At 43.5% G+C, this 17,263-nt stretch overlaps 1 protein-coding gene across 1 annotated transcript in view; it reads left to right on the top strand.

Moving 5' to 3' along the window:
• LOC109641229 (collagen alpha-1(II) chain) overlaps positions 1 to 17,263 on the top strand; it is a 66,554-nt gene that overhangs the window by 6,396 nt on the left and 42,895 nt on the right. The window contains exons 2-4 of the mRNA XM_069513986.1: positions 14,142 to 14,289; positions 14,390 to 14,548; positions 15,817 to 16,009. Of these exons, the coding sequence (XP_069370087.1) occupies positions 14,142 to 14,289; positions 14,390 to 14,548; positions 15,817 to 16,009 (500 nt within the window). The remainder of the gene's footprint in view (positions 1 to 14,141; positions 14,290 to 14,389; positions 14,549 to 15,816; positions 16,010 to 17,263) is intronic.

The following is a 17,263-nucleotide window of genomic DNA, read 5'->3' as shown; positions in this document are numbered from 1 at the left end:
TACAACCAGGGATATCGGTAATAGATGGTTAACTGCCCAGCGCTGAACGTCATCACCTTCGTTTTCTTGCCTCCCTGCTTCTCGGATGAAGCGAGGACGACCTTGTTCTCGTGACCCTGCGGTTTTCATCTCTGCTGATGAGGTGACGGTGACGTTATCGACTGCTGACAGACATTGAGGAGAAAACCGCTGGTATCTGTTCTGCCGGCGCCTCCGCACGCAGACGGATACTTCTCGCGACGCTCGGCTGTGGTTGTCGTTTCCTTGTTGCAGGCCTGAGACGGCGTAGATTGATTTCCCCGTCAGCGTCGTGCAGAGCGGCTCAGTCTGAGGACACGCTGTGTACGAGAGCTCCTTTTTTCCCAGTATTCACGAGGCTCTGTCAGAATGACGGCTCGTTACACGTTTCATTACGTCCAATCAATCAGTCTAAAACAGTGACAGCCATGTTTTCTTTAGGTCTGTTCGTTAGAAGCATTACAGAAAAATGACTGAACTGATCATCACAAAGCTTGACGGGGAAAAAAAAGACATATTGAGAGGAGTGATCTCTATGAGTTTAACGTTTTGGATTTATCCACCATCTCCCGGCCTCGAGGACTTATTAGGCACAGCTCCTGATAAGTGACTGTAGCCACAAAGAGCACATTTACCGTGTGCCAAAAATAAAAAAAACCTAACATTGGTGAAAGAGAAGCTTTTACAGCTGAACAACTTTTCATTGTGAGAGGAACTGCTGGTTTTTAGGGATTTGGCAGATGTGACAGAAATACAACCTCTGTGTTTTTGGCTAATTTATTGAAAATGTCCCTTTATTTGTGTGAACGCATCAATGAATGAACAGATGAGTGAAGACCAATCCCTCTCCCTGGAGAATGGTGAACGTCACCAGGGAAGATTTTAAAAAGAGCTCCATCCTTGTCTTCCGGCCTTTATTGGTGTGACCTTTCAGCCAGGCTTTATTTTACTGGAGACCTGAGGAGTCACCAGCTCGACTGAAGTTGAACGAGTCTTGTAAAAACCTTTTACAAGAGTTTTTTTTTTTTTTTTTTTTTTACAAGCAATTTAATGAGTTGGTCAGTGTGACAGTGGTGTTTTCTTTCCCAGTAAACTGAGACCTAAACCATTAACGAGGACACTAACAAGACAGGGACATGGTCTGCGTCTCTTTGAGATTCACTGTTTTTATCTCACAACATTTAATTTGACAATTAATCGATTATCAGAACTGTTCTGGATTTTCTGTTGAAAGACTAATTAATGAATCAGATGCCTCGGCACCAGTTGCTTCATGTTATCCTTCCTTTCGTTAACCGTATTGTAAATTGAAAACCAGGCACCGTGATGCTTCCAGCTGAATGTGGATCTGAAAACAAGAGACTCAAACACCTCTGCTGCTGCGGCACACTTCATCGTGCATGACCAGGTCTCCACAGTCTGTCTCACATCCTGGCAGCAGTTCCCGGAGCTGTCGATGTTTCAGGGCTGTGGTGAGGATAAGGTTGTTTGTTCCTCGGCCTCGGCGGCTCGACGAGTCCTTTCACTTGACCATGTTGAGATTGTTGTTGCGGCAAAAGCTCTGAAGTGTATTTAAGTACGTTCACATTTTCCTCTCCTCTTGTTTGGCCTTGAATTGGCAGTATACCCAAGTTCCTCATAGTAAAAACCACATCCATATCGAAGTGGACCCAGGCGCACGGTTACGAAACACAATGTTTGTGTCCTCATCCTGTTCCAGGCTGTAACACGGTCCGAGCTGCAAATTTGGACAATTTCTTCAAACCTTCTCATTATAACTGTCCACTATTTTAAGTAAAGTTTATTTAAAGAAAACTGGAAATCCATACAAAGCCCAATAAAGAGCACACAAGACAAATCTGGTGCATGTAAATTACCCAAAATCCTGCATCTGTTGATTCCGTCTTTTGCTTTGCTGAAATCCAATCCAGTCATTTGTGGCTTCGGTTTATCTTTTGTCAGTTTCATTTATCCACACGTTTGTTGCCCTTTAATAAGAGCAGGGAATTAATCATTTTCTTCCTCTGTTTTCTCTGGTTTTCCTTTTGTTTTGTCACAAAACGTTCCATAATTTTCTCACATTTTTGGCGGTTTAACCCGCCGACCTCCCGCCACATCAAGGCCTAATATACTGCTCTAAGTGAAGGGAAGTGGTTTCTAGGAAAGTGCACATATGCTTTACTGACACAGCCCTGGTCTGCCAACAGACTGAGATATTTGAGTCTGGACTGAGTGACCGACATCAGTCGACGTTTTCCGGCCCGGCTCGTGACGCAGCTCTGGGGACGTCGCTCTCACTGTGAGAAAAGCTCTGCCACCTTTAGGTCGATGGAAAAACTCTGTAAAACACACATTTAACAGCGACTCTTATTTTACAGGAGGCCGACATGTTGGCGGTACGGACGCTTTCACCTGACAAACATCATTACGGGTGTTTGATGCTGAACAGGTCATTTTTCGCACAATGTTTGAGTGAAATGTGAAGTGTTTGCCACATGCAGACAGACGCAGCGCAGCAGACGTGCAGCGGTTGTGCAGAGGTGACGGCAGCAGTGCTCCTACACACTGATACCGGCCTGGATCCTATTTAATTTGTCAGTCTGAAAACATAGTCCATGATCCAGGGGGCCCGCGTCGGGTTGACGACACAGAAATGAAACATGGAGTAAATTTGAAATGTGGAAACTCGAATCTGTTTTCCTGCCGCGTCCCCTGGTTCCATGTTTCCCAGATAACAACGCAACTCGTGAGAATATCAACAAACGTAAGGAAGCACGTGAATTAAAACGTAATCTTGAGTGTTTGACGCTGTATATTAATGTTCTCTGTGGCCTCCGAGTTGGAGAACATCTCTCAGTGGGTGCTGGGACCTGGTGGTTTGTCCACTGTCCAACACATACCCTGTTTCCCTCTTAGCATTTCCACTCCAGTTGAGATGCGTTGGTCCGTCAACGTTCCCACAGGCTTGTTACCTGACTCACCAAAAGCCCCCTTCTCTGCTTTCCTCATCTCCCGTTAAATCCTCATTCACAGGCCGACCCGCTCCCCCCCCCCCCCCACCCGCCGCAGCTTTATTTTTCTAACTGGTGTGTAAGACACATGTAGCACAAAGGCTTTCCTCGCCCATCTGTTCGCAGCCGTCACATTCCTCATCCGTCTGTGTGGTTCTTGGATCTGCTTAAAGGCGGAAAGAACATGACGAGAAAGACACGATAATGGAGATCGTGCTAATAATCACAAATTATTTCCTCGTACTCCTACAGCGTTTTAAACTGATCTGACTGAATACCTGGCTGGACGTGGTTAAAGAGCTTCTCGTGTTGCTCGTAGGACGCAGGTCAGGTGCTGTTCACGTGTCATGTGACTGTAAAGTCGACTTCTCCAGATGGACTCGGAGTTTGTCTGTTTAGGCTCTTTCACCCCTCTCATCTGCTTCTCTGCCTCTGAAGATGGTTCCTAGGTCCGGGGATGTCTCCTCCCGTCTCAGGAGCTGAGCGTGCATTGTGCCAATGTGTCCGCTCGGCGAGATATGAAGCGTCCCTCATGCAAAACATCTGTCGGAGTCACATCTGTGAAAACATGCAGCTTGTTTGTGGAAATCTCCGATTCTACAAAGACTTTAACATGAAGTTTGAATATTTGCAGTTGTCATACATAGTTAATGTAGTGATTCTGTTATTTATTTTTTGTCCAGAGGTGCACATTTGTAATTCATTACTGGCGTGGTCTCTTCTGATTGGCGGATCAAACCGAGTGGCGTCTCCAAACAGCTGCTTGTGCCTGCTTCTCATTTAAATATTTTCTGCCGAGATAAAGAACAGAAACTGTTTCCAATTTGAGAAACTGGAACAAACAATCTAATGCATAAACAAGAAATACACTGGATTTGTAGTTTCACAACTATTGGATGGGTTTCTATAAATTTCGGATATTAGAACATGAACGTTGTTGATCCTCTGACTTTCTCCTTCAGAAGCACAATGAGGTTGAAATTTATAGTTTTTAAAAAATAGTCCCAACAGACTTATGAGTCACATTAGAAACTACAAAGATGAAACTGAGGTTTAGGAACAAATGTAGTTTTCATGCTGCTGTAGATTTTTACATCATGTAGAGTTCTGTCTGTGTAATCACAGGAACGTGACCTGAGGGTCTCCGAGCTTAGGGGGAGGGGGATGTGTGTCAAACAGTGGAAGGAACTTTTGATTGATGAGCTGAATTCCCCACAGTCGGCCTGACTCACCTCTCTCTCTCTCTCCTGCCCTCTGCCCTGATGTCATTCACCGAACACGATAAGCTAATGTGTCGCTGCTCCGAGTCTCATTCGACTGTTCAGCGTCTCGAGTTCAGAGCCTGTCACATTAAAGAAGGAGGAAAAATAAGCTCATTGAACTTTGCTTGAACAGACGCCACCTGTTTCTGTGATGTGTTCTCTCTGGTGTAAACTCAAAAACAGCTGAATTAAGATTCATATTTAACTTCTGCATTGTTTTGATGTTCGCGAACACTCGCGAGCTCTTCAGGGACGTAACCGCGTCCTTGGTGTTCTGCAGAAACCACAAGGAATTTGACCTGCGGACAGGTTCGTCCGCTTCCTGTCCTTTACAAGCAGGTAGAGAAGCAGACCAGGACAAGTGTTGACTGGTGCTCTTCTGTGTTTCCTCTCCCTGAAGGAAATTATAGCAGCGTCTCAGGGAAGCTGCGATGTGTTGAAAGCTTTAGCGAGTCCGTAACCACGGCCGTTTTTTTCCACCAAGGATCCATCTTTAAAATGACATTCAGATGTTCACTAAAAATATTTGGATTACTCGCACCCATGGGTCATACTTAAATATTATTCATCACAGCGGTTCACTGGTTCTCGGCAAGAAAACCATGTTTATTATTCTCATTGTGGTTCTTTCCAATGGGTTTGTGATGGTTTCACGTGTCTTTAATTAACTGTTTATGGTTTCATCAGCAAAATCCAGGTTTTGTTGTTTTATGTGTAAATAAAATCGCACTTGAACTAGAATCAGCTAATACTCAAAGCTAAATAAGGTTTAAAAACTTGGATTCATCCCATGAGCTCAAATTAGTGTGGAGCCAGGCTGAGGTGTTGTCACCACCCAATAAAGTGGAGGTCACTGGAGTTTTATATGTTTTTGCTCTGAAGCACAAATAAAAGTAGGAAGCTGAACTCGGACACCGTCACGAGACTCGATGACGAACCGATTAGATATTAAACATTAATAATTATGATCTACGAGTTTTTACACAAATGTCTAATAGAATAAAATTAGGACCATCCACTTCCATGTTCTGCAAAAACACTTTTCTCATGACGTTCTTCACCAGAAGAGGAGACTGTGACTTTATTTCCTGCAACTCGAAAGTTTGCCGGAGGCGAACAACCACAAGACGGTAATTGCGGTTGCATTTAACACAGGAACTTACAGATATAATGCAACTTTAAGCATTGAGCTCCACACAGGGACTCTCCACTCACGTATGCCTCCATAATGTTTAATTCACCAATGCCAATCACTGGCTCCAGGGTTCTTAAGGGCGACTTTGAAGGGATTACAACAGCAGAAAAACAGCTCAGGAAGTTTTTATGTCTCCGTCTCGACCCTCCAGGACTGAGCGATTAGTCGCTCTGGATCCAAGGAGGAAGTGAACCAGGGCTGCGTTCAAAAAGAACTAAGGTTATTAATGGAGAGAACATGAATTATGTTCATCAACAAATTCTGTGTTTGCACTAATTCAGATTATCAAGACGGTAATTTATTGTAAATGTTGGATTATTTACTTGACGCTGCTGCAACTTTGGTTTCAGTCTGTGTTCTAGAAACCTCCGGTGTCTCCAGCTGTACCTTTCTAACATCAGTCCTAACCACACCCCCGGTGGTGCTGTGTTTCTGCTCTCCAGTGTGCACAGATTTCCTGCTTTTCCAGACATGGGAATCGTTTGAAGGGTTTTCAGGACAACGACCTGAATCTACTGTGCTCCGTGTCATTTCCCGGACCTTGTTACATTCAGTATGGCTGTTTTAGCCATTGACTCCACTTAACTCCCTCTGTGTCCTCCATTGGGCCGTAAGCCCAGTTAACAAGCTTGTCCTCGCACAAAACACATATTTTACTCTCAGCTCACTGTTTCCTCAGCGAGGGGCTCGTCTTGAAATAGTATCCCAGCGTGTGACACAAGGTTTTTCCATCAAGGTGCTGCATCTGTGAGCATTTCACAAAGCGCTGCTGGGTGGAAGCTCGGTGTGGCAGCGGTGGTGCTCATCAGTCACAGATTCGTTGACGACTGATTGAGATGTTTAGGAAACGCAAGAGTTTCTTACATTTCCTGTGTTCGCTCCAACTTTCCATCTCTCGTTTTCCTACTTATCTGGCGCGGCGATTCCGCCCTCGTGTTCCACCAGAGCAGGTGGAAGTCTTTAATCTTCTGCCTGTTCGGGCTGAAGCAGAGCAGAGGCCAGTAATTGTACCAGCACGGTAATTGAGCTATCTGTTTGTCTGTCCCCAGCTTGTTAGAGTAATGTAATCCCACCACAGGACGGCGTGGCTGCCAGCTCCGCTTCCCCTGATTAGCCGCTGGAGGTCGGCCAGACCAGGAGGCAGCAGTGGGCAGATGCAGATTGGCGGGAGGATGTCTTATCATGTCCCTGTGGTTATAACCACGATTACCAGCCACCATTAATCACAAGTTCTACAGGGACAAAGGAGAAGTACTTCAGAATGAGTCAGTGCAATTATGAATGTAGATCTCATAAATTTTAATACTTCTATATCCCACATGGGTGGGCCCTAACTCTGCAGCAACATTTTGATTCATTTGGAGTTATGAATTCATCTGTTGGCCTGAGCCTTTGGAACAATATTCACGATGTTAAGTTCCTCCACTGAGGAGGTTTTGTTTCCGACCCTGTTTGTCTGCAGGATTACGTAAAAATACCCAACGGATTCCCACAAAACTTGGTGGAAGGACGGGGCATAGGTGTGTGTAGTGTTCAAATAAAAGTCTGGATCAAGCTGATTTCTACATGGTTATATTGTTGGGCCTTGGTGGAGATATGCACACAACTGGCTTTCTAGTTGGTTGGTTGGTTTGTTGACTCAACCGAACATTTTCTGCAAATCTCTCATCTTCTACATTGTTGGTTTTCAAAAGGAAAGTTCATATAATGTTAAAATGAAATATGTCTGATTTCTTGTGCTGCTGTAAATGAGTTGGCATGGTTTACCCTCAGTCTGCCTTATAGTCGGTCACAGCTGTGTCAAGTAAACACAGAAGAAACTCGCCTGTCCGTGTTTCAGACGGAAACGACTCCGCTGATCAGCTCACAAAGTCAACGGCCCGGAGGAAAAGTCTGAGAACGTTCAGGGTTTGTGTCCCGTATCAGTGACCCTCAGTGGTGCCGGCCTGGTGTGAGGATCAGTGTGTGGAAAATCCCAAACAGAACATTTGCACATTTTATGCTCAATGAAGCTTTAGTGAGGAAGTGTTTTGAAATATACCTGCACAGCTTTAATGTTGTGGGGACATCAATCTACATTTATAGCTGCAGGACAAGTAGAGAAAGGCTCCTCCCACTTGTTGTAGCTTTGAATTAACTAAAGACAGAAGGTCGTGAATATATAGAAACAACACATGGTCCAATACAAGGTCTGCCTATATTTGGAAAGTACATAATCAATAAATGATCTGCAAATATATGAAAATATAAATTTAGTTGCATCGATGAAATGTCCGCCTTTACTTTCGTTATATACGCCGGGTGGCCATTATGCAAATACCCTGAAAGTACCCGCTGAAAGTTTGACGAGGCCTTTGAGGAGCCTCAGCACTTTATGCTTTTTACGTTTGCAGAACTTTTACATTCACAGAAAACCTATAAAACACACGAGAGGAGAGGAAAACTGAAAAAGCATCATACTATTCGACTCCTTTAAGCCCATGACCGGCTCCACTGGTTTCCACGAGATAAGAGGTTAACGCCATCGAGAGAGATGATGCTTGAGAATTATGAATGAACACTTTAACGTCACCTCCTAAGAAAATCCTCATCTTAGTGCTGCAGTTTTCACACTGCTGCGTCGTCCTACTAGAATAAGACAATTTAAATATTTGAGGTTTTTTGGGTTTTTTCAGGAAAATCCATCACACGCTCGAGGGTTTCGTTTATTCTGCTCGTGTAAAACTTGTTCCATCTGTTTACAGTTTCCACAAATCATTTTTCATTGCCGTTTTGTTTTATCAGAAACGCAGGACAGCATTGTGCCAGCATCCTTTTATTTAATGAGGTGGGGGCAGTCTATGAATGATTCAGATGCTGCGGTTACAGAGGAACGGTTGGATGGATGCTGTGTGGAACCAGCAGCTGTACCGTTTGTGTGAGTTCAACCATTCACAGTGGACCTCGTCCAAAAACAAACAACTGTGCGGCAGCGCTGCCAGATACACTGTTGGTCGTTGATCTTGGATAATGGACATTGTGCGTATTTGGGTTTCTGATATCCAGCTGTTTGAGATGCCGCACCTGAACAGCTGAACGCTTGCGTGAGAATTTAAGGTGGATCTTATTAAACAACGGTATATTCAGATGCACGGTTGCAGCTGGCAAAAGATCTTCTGAACAGGTTATCGTCGTGTCCCACGCATTGATATCACAGTCTGGTTGTGTTTCAGATAAATCATGCGTGTGTGATATCGAGCAATGATAACGTGTCTCTTGTTTTACTCAGGAAGAAACAATTGCGAACTAAACGAGCCAAAGCATCCATCAGGTTTGCAGTTTGGAAATCTGTTGTAATTTTGTCAGCTTGCTTGATGTTGTCTGACGCTAGAAACTAATAAAACACACCACGCAGAGAAAAGGGTGTTATGGGAACCTGGCAGGATGAAACTTTCTGATCAGTGGGAAATTATTAAAATTACAGAGTTAATATGCAGATGCAGATCGAAACTTCAAAAAGCCTAACGTGACTTTTTCTTATTTCTTTTATTCCCGGACAAGGAATTCAAAATTCCAAAATATGAACTTTAACTTCAAAACAGACAAAGAACAACAACAAATCCTCCGACACATAGCTTGACTGAATTTAAATAGACTGTTGGGCCATGGCGGAGGTTTGTGCTTTAGTGAGTGTGGTTATAGTCTGTTGGTGGGTTTGGATGATAGTGAGCAAGATTACACAAAAACAACTCAACAGATTTTCACGAGGGAAGGGAAGAAGCCCTTTAATTTAGGTGTGGATCGAGGAATTATCTCACAAATCAGTCCAAATCTACTTCCTGGCAGGAGTTAAGCTCAAAAACACACGTCAACATATCCTCAAAATCCATGCAGGTATGACAACAAAGACATTCTGCTTATATTCAGACAGAGGAGCTTGTTCTAGCAGGTAACTCAATCAGTGGAGGCTACAAGCATTAACTTCTTCACTCAGGTACATAAAAGCTTTTACTCGCTGTGGAGAATCTCGAAAAGAACAAGATCGAACAAGAATTACATCTCATTCTGAATCTTCTCCTGCTTTCACCGTGAACGTGTGAAACAAAAATGCAAACTTGTTGATGCCTTCCAATCAAACTGTCTCGCTCCGAGCCTGAAGAACCAAACAGCGTCTCCGACATGTGGAGGAATCACGACTGGAGTTTGTGTAACATCACAGTGCAGGATGCATGAGAACCATATGTGCGTCTCACAAACACAGAGCCGGTTTCAAAAGGCTCGGAGATGAGTTACATATGATCCTGCTGCCAGAGAGGTTCTTTCCCAGATTATAAACTGTGTTGTGTTTAAACGACAAACATTTACATTCGTGAACAATTGTCTGTTAACTCATTGTCTGAAACAGACATGTAGTTGCTATCAGACGTCTATTGTCAACTCTCACCACCCCGTCTCAAGAGTTCAGTAAATCAAAGTTCTTCTGGCAAATAGTAGTTGCAGTAGCTATTGACGTGGAGTAAATGCAGAATTCCTCTGGGCCTCATCACTATTTGTCTGACTCTCGAGAGGATTTACTATTTTCTTGTATGACAATGGTGGCTCGTCATGAAAGCCTCCATTTATTACACAGATTATCACTTTCCCTCATCAGAAGACGACAGAGGAGATTTATGGAACGGATCAGAACATGGCACGCTAACAAGAAAGACGAGATGCTTTCCAATGACTGCGGGCATTTAACGAAGATCACACACAGCTGTTGTCTGTGTTTGTGATGTGCAGCAGTTTTTCTCTGCTGCAGCCATTTCTGTTCTTGCTTATCTCGTGGAGTTTATGACTTATTCTGGTTCTGGTTCTTGTTTCTTCCTTTTTGTGCCTAGAAACAGTTTCCAGCGTGACATATGGTGACTTTTTTCTTTTCAAAGCTCAGTTCAAAAGAGATCGCTCGGGTTTGGGAAGTGTTTCTGAACCGGGGGTTTTCATTTAAAATGGAAGTTGGATGGGACGATCAAACCAAAAAGTCAAACTATGTTAGATAAATAAATCTTTCTTAAAGTTGGTGTCTGTCACCTTCGGTAGTTCTGGTGGTTTGAATTAGCTCTTAATGCTTTAAAGAGGGTTAAAGCTCCTGAGTGACGGCTGAGACTGACTCATCCCTTTTGCATTGTGGGTAAGCTGCAGGTTTTGACGAGGAGGAAGAAAGTATGAAATCACGTCAAAAGTGCAAGTTGAGGACAACCTCAGTGGAGAAGCGTCGTCTGTTGACCACAAGTTTTCTTGCAGTCTGTTGGAGCTCTTGTTGCAAACTGCAGTGCTTGTCGTACGTAAACACAAACGCAGGCTGCAAACAAAGGCCACAGTGTCTGTGGTGGTTCTGAGGGCCCACACCTGAAGACTGGATTTCTTAGCCCAGATGTCATAGAGGGCTGCTGGTCGACCGTCCAACAAACCCTCGGGGGATTCCAGGTGTGTGCTGTGGTGTTAACAAAGTCCTCATTTTAGTTTGCTGAACTTCACGAGGAGGAGAAGTTCCTGCTTCCACCATCGGGTCCAGAATCTGACCTGAGCCGTGGCTTTTTGTGGTGGATTGTGATATATCTAGAAAACATTTCGTCCAATGCAAGTGCGACCCTCCTAAAATGGATAAGTAGGACAGATAGATCGTGATAACCTAAGTATTATAGTTTAACAGTTGAAGAAGGTATATTTTACTGCTTCCACCTGGTTTGAGTTTGGTTTTGACTCAAATTCAGTTCAACTCTATCAAGAATCAGCCTGAGGCATTTGAGGGGTCTTTAGCGTTATTACACGTTTTGTCTCGAGCTCAGTTCAGTTAAATCATGAGCTTTTGCTCGAAAGCCACCGATGGATGATCTAAACACACGACTTGGTACTACTTTAGCTGAAATAGAATTATGAGGCAGGCTGGTTACTTCTATTTTTACGTAGGAGAACTGTTTTTTACAGACTCCACATAATTGCGAGTTGGTGTGACTGAGTAAATAAGACAAATTACCCAATGACCCAGCTAACCCTGAAAGTTTTTACTGTTCACACTTTTCTCCTGATGCAGGACTCAAACATCTGTTTTACTTTTGCAGGAAACAGAACAGGCATGACTGGCACCCCCCCCCCCCCCCCCCCCATCTTAATGGCTTGATCTTTTGATTATAGTGTTGGGAGAGAAGCACATGAGCATGTTCCGAGTTTTTTTTCCTCGAGGGCACGTTGCTGGTACATGAAATGTTCTTTCATGAGTACTCCCACACAAGTGGGGCTTATTAAAGACCATCGGAGCATTAGATCAGTAAGTGTGTGTGAGAACGTTCTCTAGTTCCAGGGACTGGAAATTACTGCTCATCGAAGATATTGTAGCATCAGCAAACCCACACACTTCTCACTGTGACAGTGGAGTTTGTGGATTGTGTGATTGATGTAAATGACGTCGTTATGGTTCATTGCAATTTGTAACTTGTTTGAAGTTTGTGTAATTATGGGTAAAAATAATGGCGGCAAACACAAGAACTTTTCTGGTTAAAAAATGATAATTATCATAATCACACATTAATGGAGAGTGATGACGTGATTGTAAACTCGTACTCTTGTTGTGACAAAAATAGTTTCTTTCATTTCTTACATGTGGAAAAAAAGGAAAATCACTACACAGTCTTTACAGGCACGACTGATGAAGCCAAATAAATAAAGAATCATTAATGTGATCGGATTAAAAGAATTAGAAAATATTCAGCCTGTTAGTTTGTCGTATGAATTAACATTGTACTTTTCCCATATTGCAAACAAACTGATATATTCCCACATCTTTTAAACTTCAAACCTAAACTTCGTATCTGCGACCTCAAACCAAATCTTAAGTAACTCTGATGACAAACTTTGGAAATCTCGCTCTAGAGCCGCGAATGACATTTAACAAAAAGTATTTTATTTACATCTCTTGCCATTTAATCCTGTTATTGGTGAACTGGCTTGTGTTTGTGTAAAAGACGAACCTGAGCTTCATGTCGAGCAACATTTGCAGCATCTCCAGCTGTGGTTTGCATATTTCTTCATTATAATCGAATCACAGAAGGCGTTGACCTCATGCTGCATGTCTCTGCAAATTGGATTATACATTTGTTTCATGGGCCTTGACATCGAGTAAAAATGTCCGCTCCTCCTCAGCCCCTCTTCAAATCTGAAAATTGATGTCTTGTTTACCGATTTGTCAACTATTTGACCTCATGTCCCTGCTGGCTGCTACCTGGAGGTTAAAAGTGCAGTTTCGACCATCGTTCAAATCATTTTTCTTCGCTCTTCGTGGTTCTCATCCATATATCTTTGAGGATTCCTGGAAGGCTGGAATGTTGGAATTTTTAGTGTGACACCAGTCATTCCTGTGGGGCAGCAAAGTGTGACCGGTGATTTGTAAACGGCTGAGGGGCTGAAAGACGTGGAATTATTTATGAAACAGCTTCAGGAGAGTATTGGTTTTAATCTGCACGAGTAATCCTGTGTCTTTTGAAAACATTCAGAGATGCTGATTAAATCCCATCAGGTTGCTGCTCTTGTAATCTCTATGCTACACTTACAGGACACTTTATGCTCTTTAGGTAAAAGGATTTTTCTCCTGGTTAGCGTCTGCACCACCTCTCACATAACGAGATTGCCATTTAAATGGGGAATGATCTAAGTCCGTTCCCATGTTAGAGCGTGATTAGCTTACAACCATGCCAGTCTTTGAGCGCTGACGCACTCCCTCCAAATATGCAGACATGTGTTCATGGTCCTCAGGAGGAGCACAGTGGTAATCAACAAAACTCACCCGTACCCGTGGGCACGACATGACAAATGGAACTTTACCTGCTCACATGCATGAATATAGAGGATTCCCTTAAAGCTTACGTCACGTGATGGGAAAATAATTCAGTGGGTGAGGAGTAAAACCATCACCTGCACTGTCGGACACCAAAAACATGAAAGAAACTTAAGTCTGGTGGAATTTGTTGCAGCCCTCTGCAGCTTTTGAACGACAAATACCCTGTATGTGGTTTTCCGCTGCTTAGTGATGCCATAACTGAGCGGTCTGTTCGCAGGCTTTTGCTAAGTGCCAACAGATGAATGAATTTGGTTTGGTTGCTGCAGATGGCTGCCGCCTGGGTCCCCTCATCTGAAAACAGAGCAGAACGTTTGCTAAATGGCCAAAAGTATGTAGACTCCCCAAAACATGAGACGCTTAAGTGATTGTTGAACATCTCATTCCAAAACCAGGGCCATTCATCTGCAGCGGAAAGCGCCTCCACTCTTCATTTGGGTTTTTTTTTTTTTTGTAGCCTTGGAAGCAGAGATTTGCAGACACAGCAGCATTCGTGAGCCACTGATGTTATAGATAATGGGGGTCCATGTTCTCAATCATTCCAAAAATGTTGGAGGGGGTTGTGCAGGCCGGTAAAACATCTCAGGCTGGACCTGGATGTGTGCATTTTCATACTTGAACAAACAAAACAGGACTCAAGGGGAGTTATCATATCCAGGCATGAGACGAAATAGACAATGGCACTTCTTAATTCTGATTATAACCCCAGAACCTTTTTAAGATTCCTCAGTATTAAAGAAATATTGGAGGAGGGAGTTTGGTATGTTTGTGTTTATCGATGTACATGATTTCCTGTCACTCTACAGATGAGGTGAACATTCTGCAGGAGCTTTCGCTTCACGTGTCGAACAGCAGCAACGCCTCGATGACTGTGGAGGACAGCAGGTGTCCAGTGCTGCAGGTGGGACAGTACTCCACCTTGGCCGTTCCTCTGCGACAGCTCTTCCCTGACGGGTACAGTCCCCTCCCCCCGCCTCTTTAATGTTGCCTTTAAAGGTCCAGTGTGTTGGTTCCCTTTCTTTTCATTCGGCTTGAAGTTTGTGTTTGTGCGTAGTTTTGCAGATGACTTCAGTTTACTGGTGCAGCTGATGAGTCCTCAGACAGAAGAACGCAGCGTCTTCACCATGCTCAGCCCCGACAGCCAGGTGATGCTGCAACTGCGGGTCAGCGCCTTCGCCCTCATCTTCACGGGAACACAGCAACGACACTATGAGTGAGCGCACTGCTTTATACGATCTTTCATTCGACTCTGCAGCCCCAAATTAATACAAATTGAGTGAACCTTGTATGTATTGCGTGCATTTTGAGAAACTTTTATTCATGTCAACTTTTATGCATTACCCATTATCCCAAAAAATCCAGATGTCAGAATGTGATTACAACATCCATCTCAGGTAATTGGGGATGACTCATGCCCGTTCCTGCTCCTTGGCGGAGGTTTGTGTAAATGTGTCTGTGAGATGAAGGCAGGTTCTTCGGAGGTGTGTATTTGTTTGCAACATGTGTGTATTTGTCTGACTGTGGATTGTGTTTGGCTGACTCTTTTGGGGGAATGATTTATTAAGCGTCTCTTGGCAGCTTGTTCCTCCTCAACCACCACAGAGCTCGAAGTAATATATCACCGTGAGACAGCCGACAGAACCGAGCCCAGAGATATAGACACACACAGAAACTGCAGCGATCATGTGTTGTTAGCACATTGATTTTTATTTTAGAGCTTGTTATTATCATTTCAAAGGTTATATGTCGTTTACTGCCACTAAGCGTTGGACTAGCACCAGCATCTCTGGCCACAACTACTGAATATAGAATTTAAACCCAGTGACAGCGGCCCCTAATGGAAAAAACCAGAAGCACAACTGAACGTGAAGGGCTCACTGAACATCCCAGATGACTAACGTTCTATTGCACCACATTAAAAACAGCAGAAAGATCCGCCCATTTATCTAAATCTGCTCCAAAATGTTATCGGTCAAGTAGCTTTTGTGTAATCGTGCTACTACGACAAACAAACGAACCATGATTAAAACAAAACCGTACAGAAGAGCTGTATGAACATTCAGTGAATTGTTGAATTTGTTGCGTTAAAATTAGTTAGATGTTGTCGCTGCTGTGCAAAGTGATAAGATGGATTTGTTGCATGTTGTTGTTCCAGATGTAAATATAAAGTATTTAAATATAAAGGGCTCATTCAATTGTTTATAGGGTTAAATATTGTTCCTGATTCATTTTGTAACATCATCCGACAATATGATCCATCAACGGTGTTTCAAACTGACATTTATTCCTAGAAGCCCAAAACTTCTTCCTCAGGCCAAAACTCTTCTGACCCAGTGCCTGAATCTCACAGAGGAATGAAACACATCTGCATTTTAATTATCTTTTCACCGTCAGAGGGCCCGAGCGTGGTTTCGGTTTATCGCCACGTTCATCCAAAACCAGAGACGTGGTTACATAATGAGCCCCGTGTGTCTCCGTCAGGTTCCCAGTCGGCGGTCTGTCTGATGGGAAGTGGCACCGTGTGGCCGTCAGTGTGTCGGCCAAGCGGTTAGCGGTGTATGTGGACTGTTCTCTGCTGGAGAGCGTGGACTGGGTGCACCACGGCCTGGGGATCAGCACCGACGGGCTGCTCATGGTCGGGGGCACCATTGAGAGTTTCGAGACCCCGTTTGAAGTAAGAGGTTTTTATATACAACTTTTTTTTGTTTGTCTAAGCAAAGGTTTTGCCTTGTGAACGCAATATCTCAGAAACAACTCTTGGTATTATTTTCTAATTTGGTGCAAACATTCACTTGGACCCACAGAAGAACTGATTAGAATGTGGTTGTCAAAGGTCACAGTCACCTAAAAAAAATCACCTTTTTAATCTTGAGAATGCAACTTCTCAGGAGCACCTCGGGGGAATTTCTTTAAATGTGGTACTCAACCATGACGTTATTTGATTTTGGTGGTTAAAGGTCATAGGTCAAGTTCACCTTGTGACCTCACAAAACCGCTTTTTGCGTCACGAACCAATTATCTTACAGCACCTCGAGAGAATCTTGTCGAATTGGCACAAATGTTCAGTCGGACTCGAGGACTGACTGATTAGATTTGGGTGATTTAAGGTCAAGTGCACGGTGGCCGCAGAAAACATGATTCTGGCCTCTTGATGAACTGATGTCCGAGGTCAAAGGTCACAGTGACCTCATATGATTCTAGGAAAAGAAATGTATGTTGGCAGAAACTGCACAGGGCGGTACCTCGATGTTCTCTTTTCCCTCAAACCCTCAGCCGGGCCTTTTTTTTCTAACATCTAGGAGATGCCCAGAAAGTGAATTCATTAAGTTTTATTTCACAAACCTCAGGTCAAACCCTCGACTGAAGAAACAATGAACCTCAGGGTGTCTGAACCGTTGGATTTTAAATGATCCACTTTTAGATTTTTCAGTTGTGTCATAAAACCTGTTTTATGACTGGGTGGTTTTTTTTTATATCGGCCAGATGATATTTAAAATAACGGTGTCAGAATAAAAAAACACGTGTTCAAGCTCAGTTCAATTGAATTTTGTCCGAAAAAGGACACACACATCTGTTCGTGCTCACACACACACACACACACACACACACACACACACTCACACAAACTAAGAGGAAAGAACACACAAGTAGATATTCCATCTCTGCGGCCCGATCCCACCCTGTTCACCCTTTCATCACAGACACAGAGAAGTGCAGCCTGTAATGCTTAGATACCATGTGTTTGTTTTGATAAAGTATGCGTAGAAATCCCTGTAAGCTGCTCTAACCACAACTTCAATCACCTCCCATGCACCAGCGTTACATCAAATTACAGGGGAAACACTGATGAGTGTTTGGACAGAGGATGAGTTAAGTATCTCCCCCCCCCCCTCGCTGTTCTGCTTTCAACGTGAGGTCATTTCACTTT

Source organism: Paralichthys olivaceus, chromosome 18 (genome assembly GCF_024713975.1).
Source record: "Paralichthys olivaceus isolate ysfri-2021 chromosome 18, ASM2471397v2, whole genome shotgun sequence".
NCBI classification, from domain to species: Eukaryota; Metazoa; Chordata; class Actinopteri; order Pleuronectiformes; family Paralichthyidae; genus Paralichthys; species Paralichthys olivaceus.
This window is presented reverse-complemented; position numbering and strand designations above follow the sequence as displayed.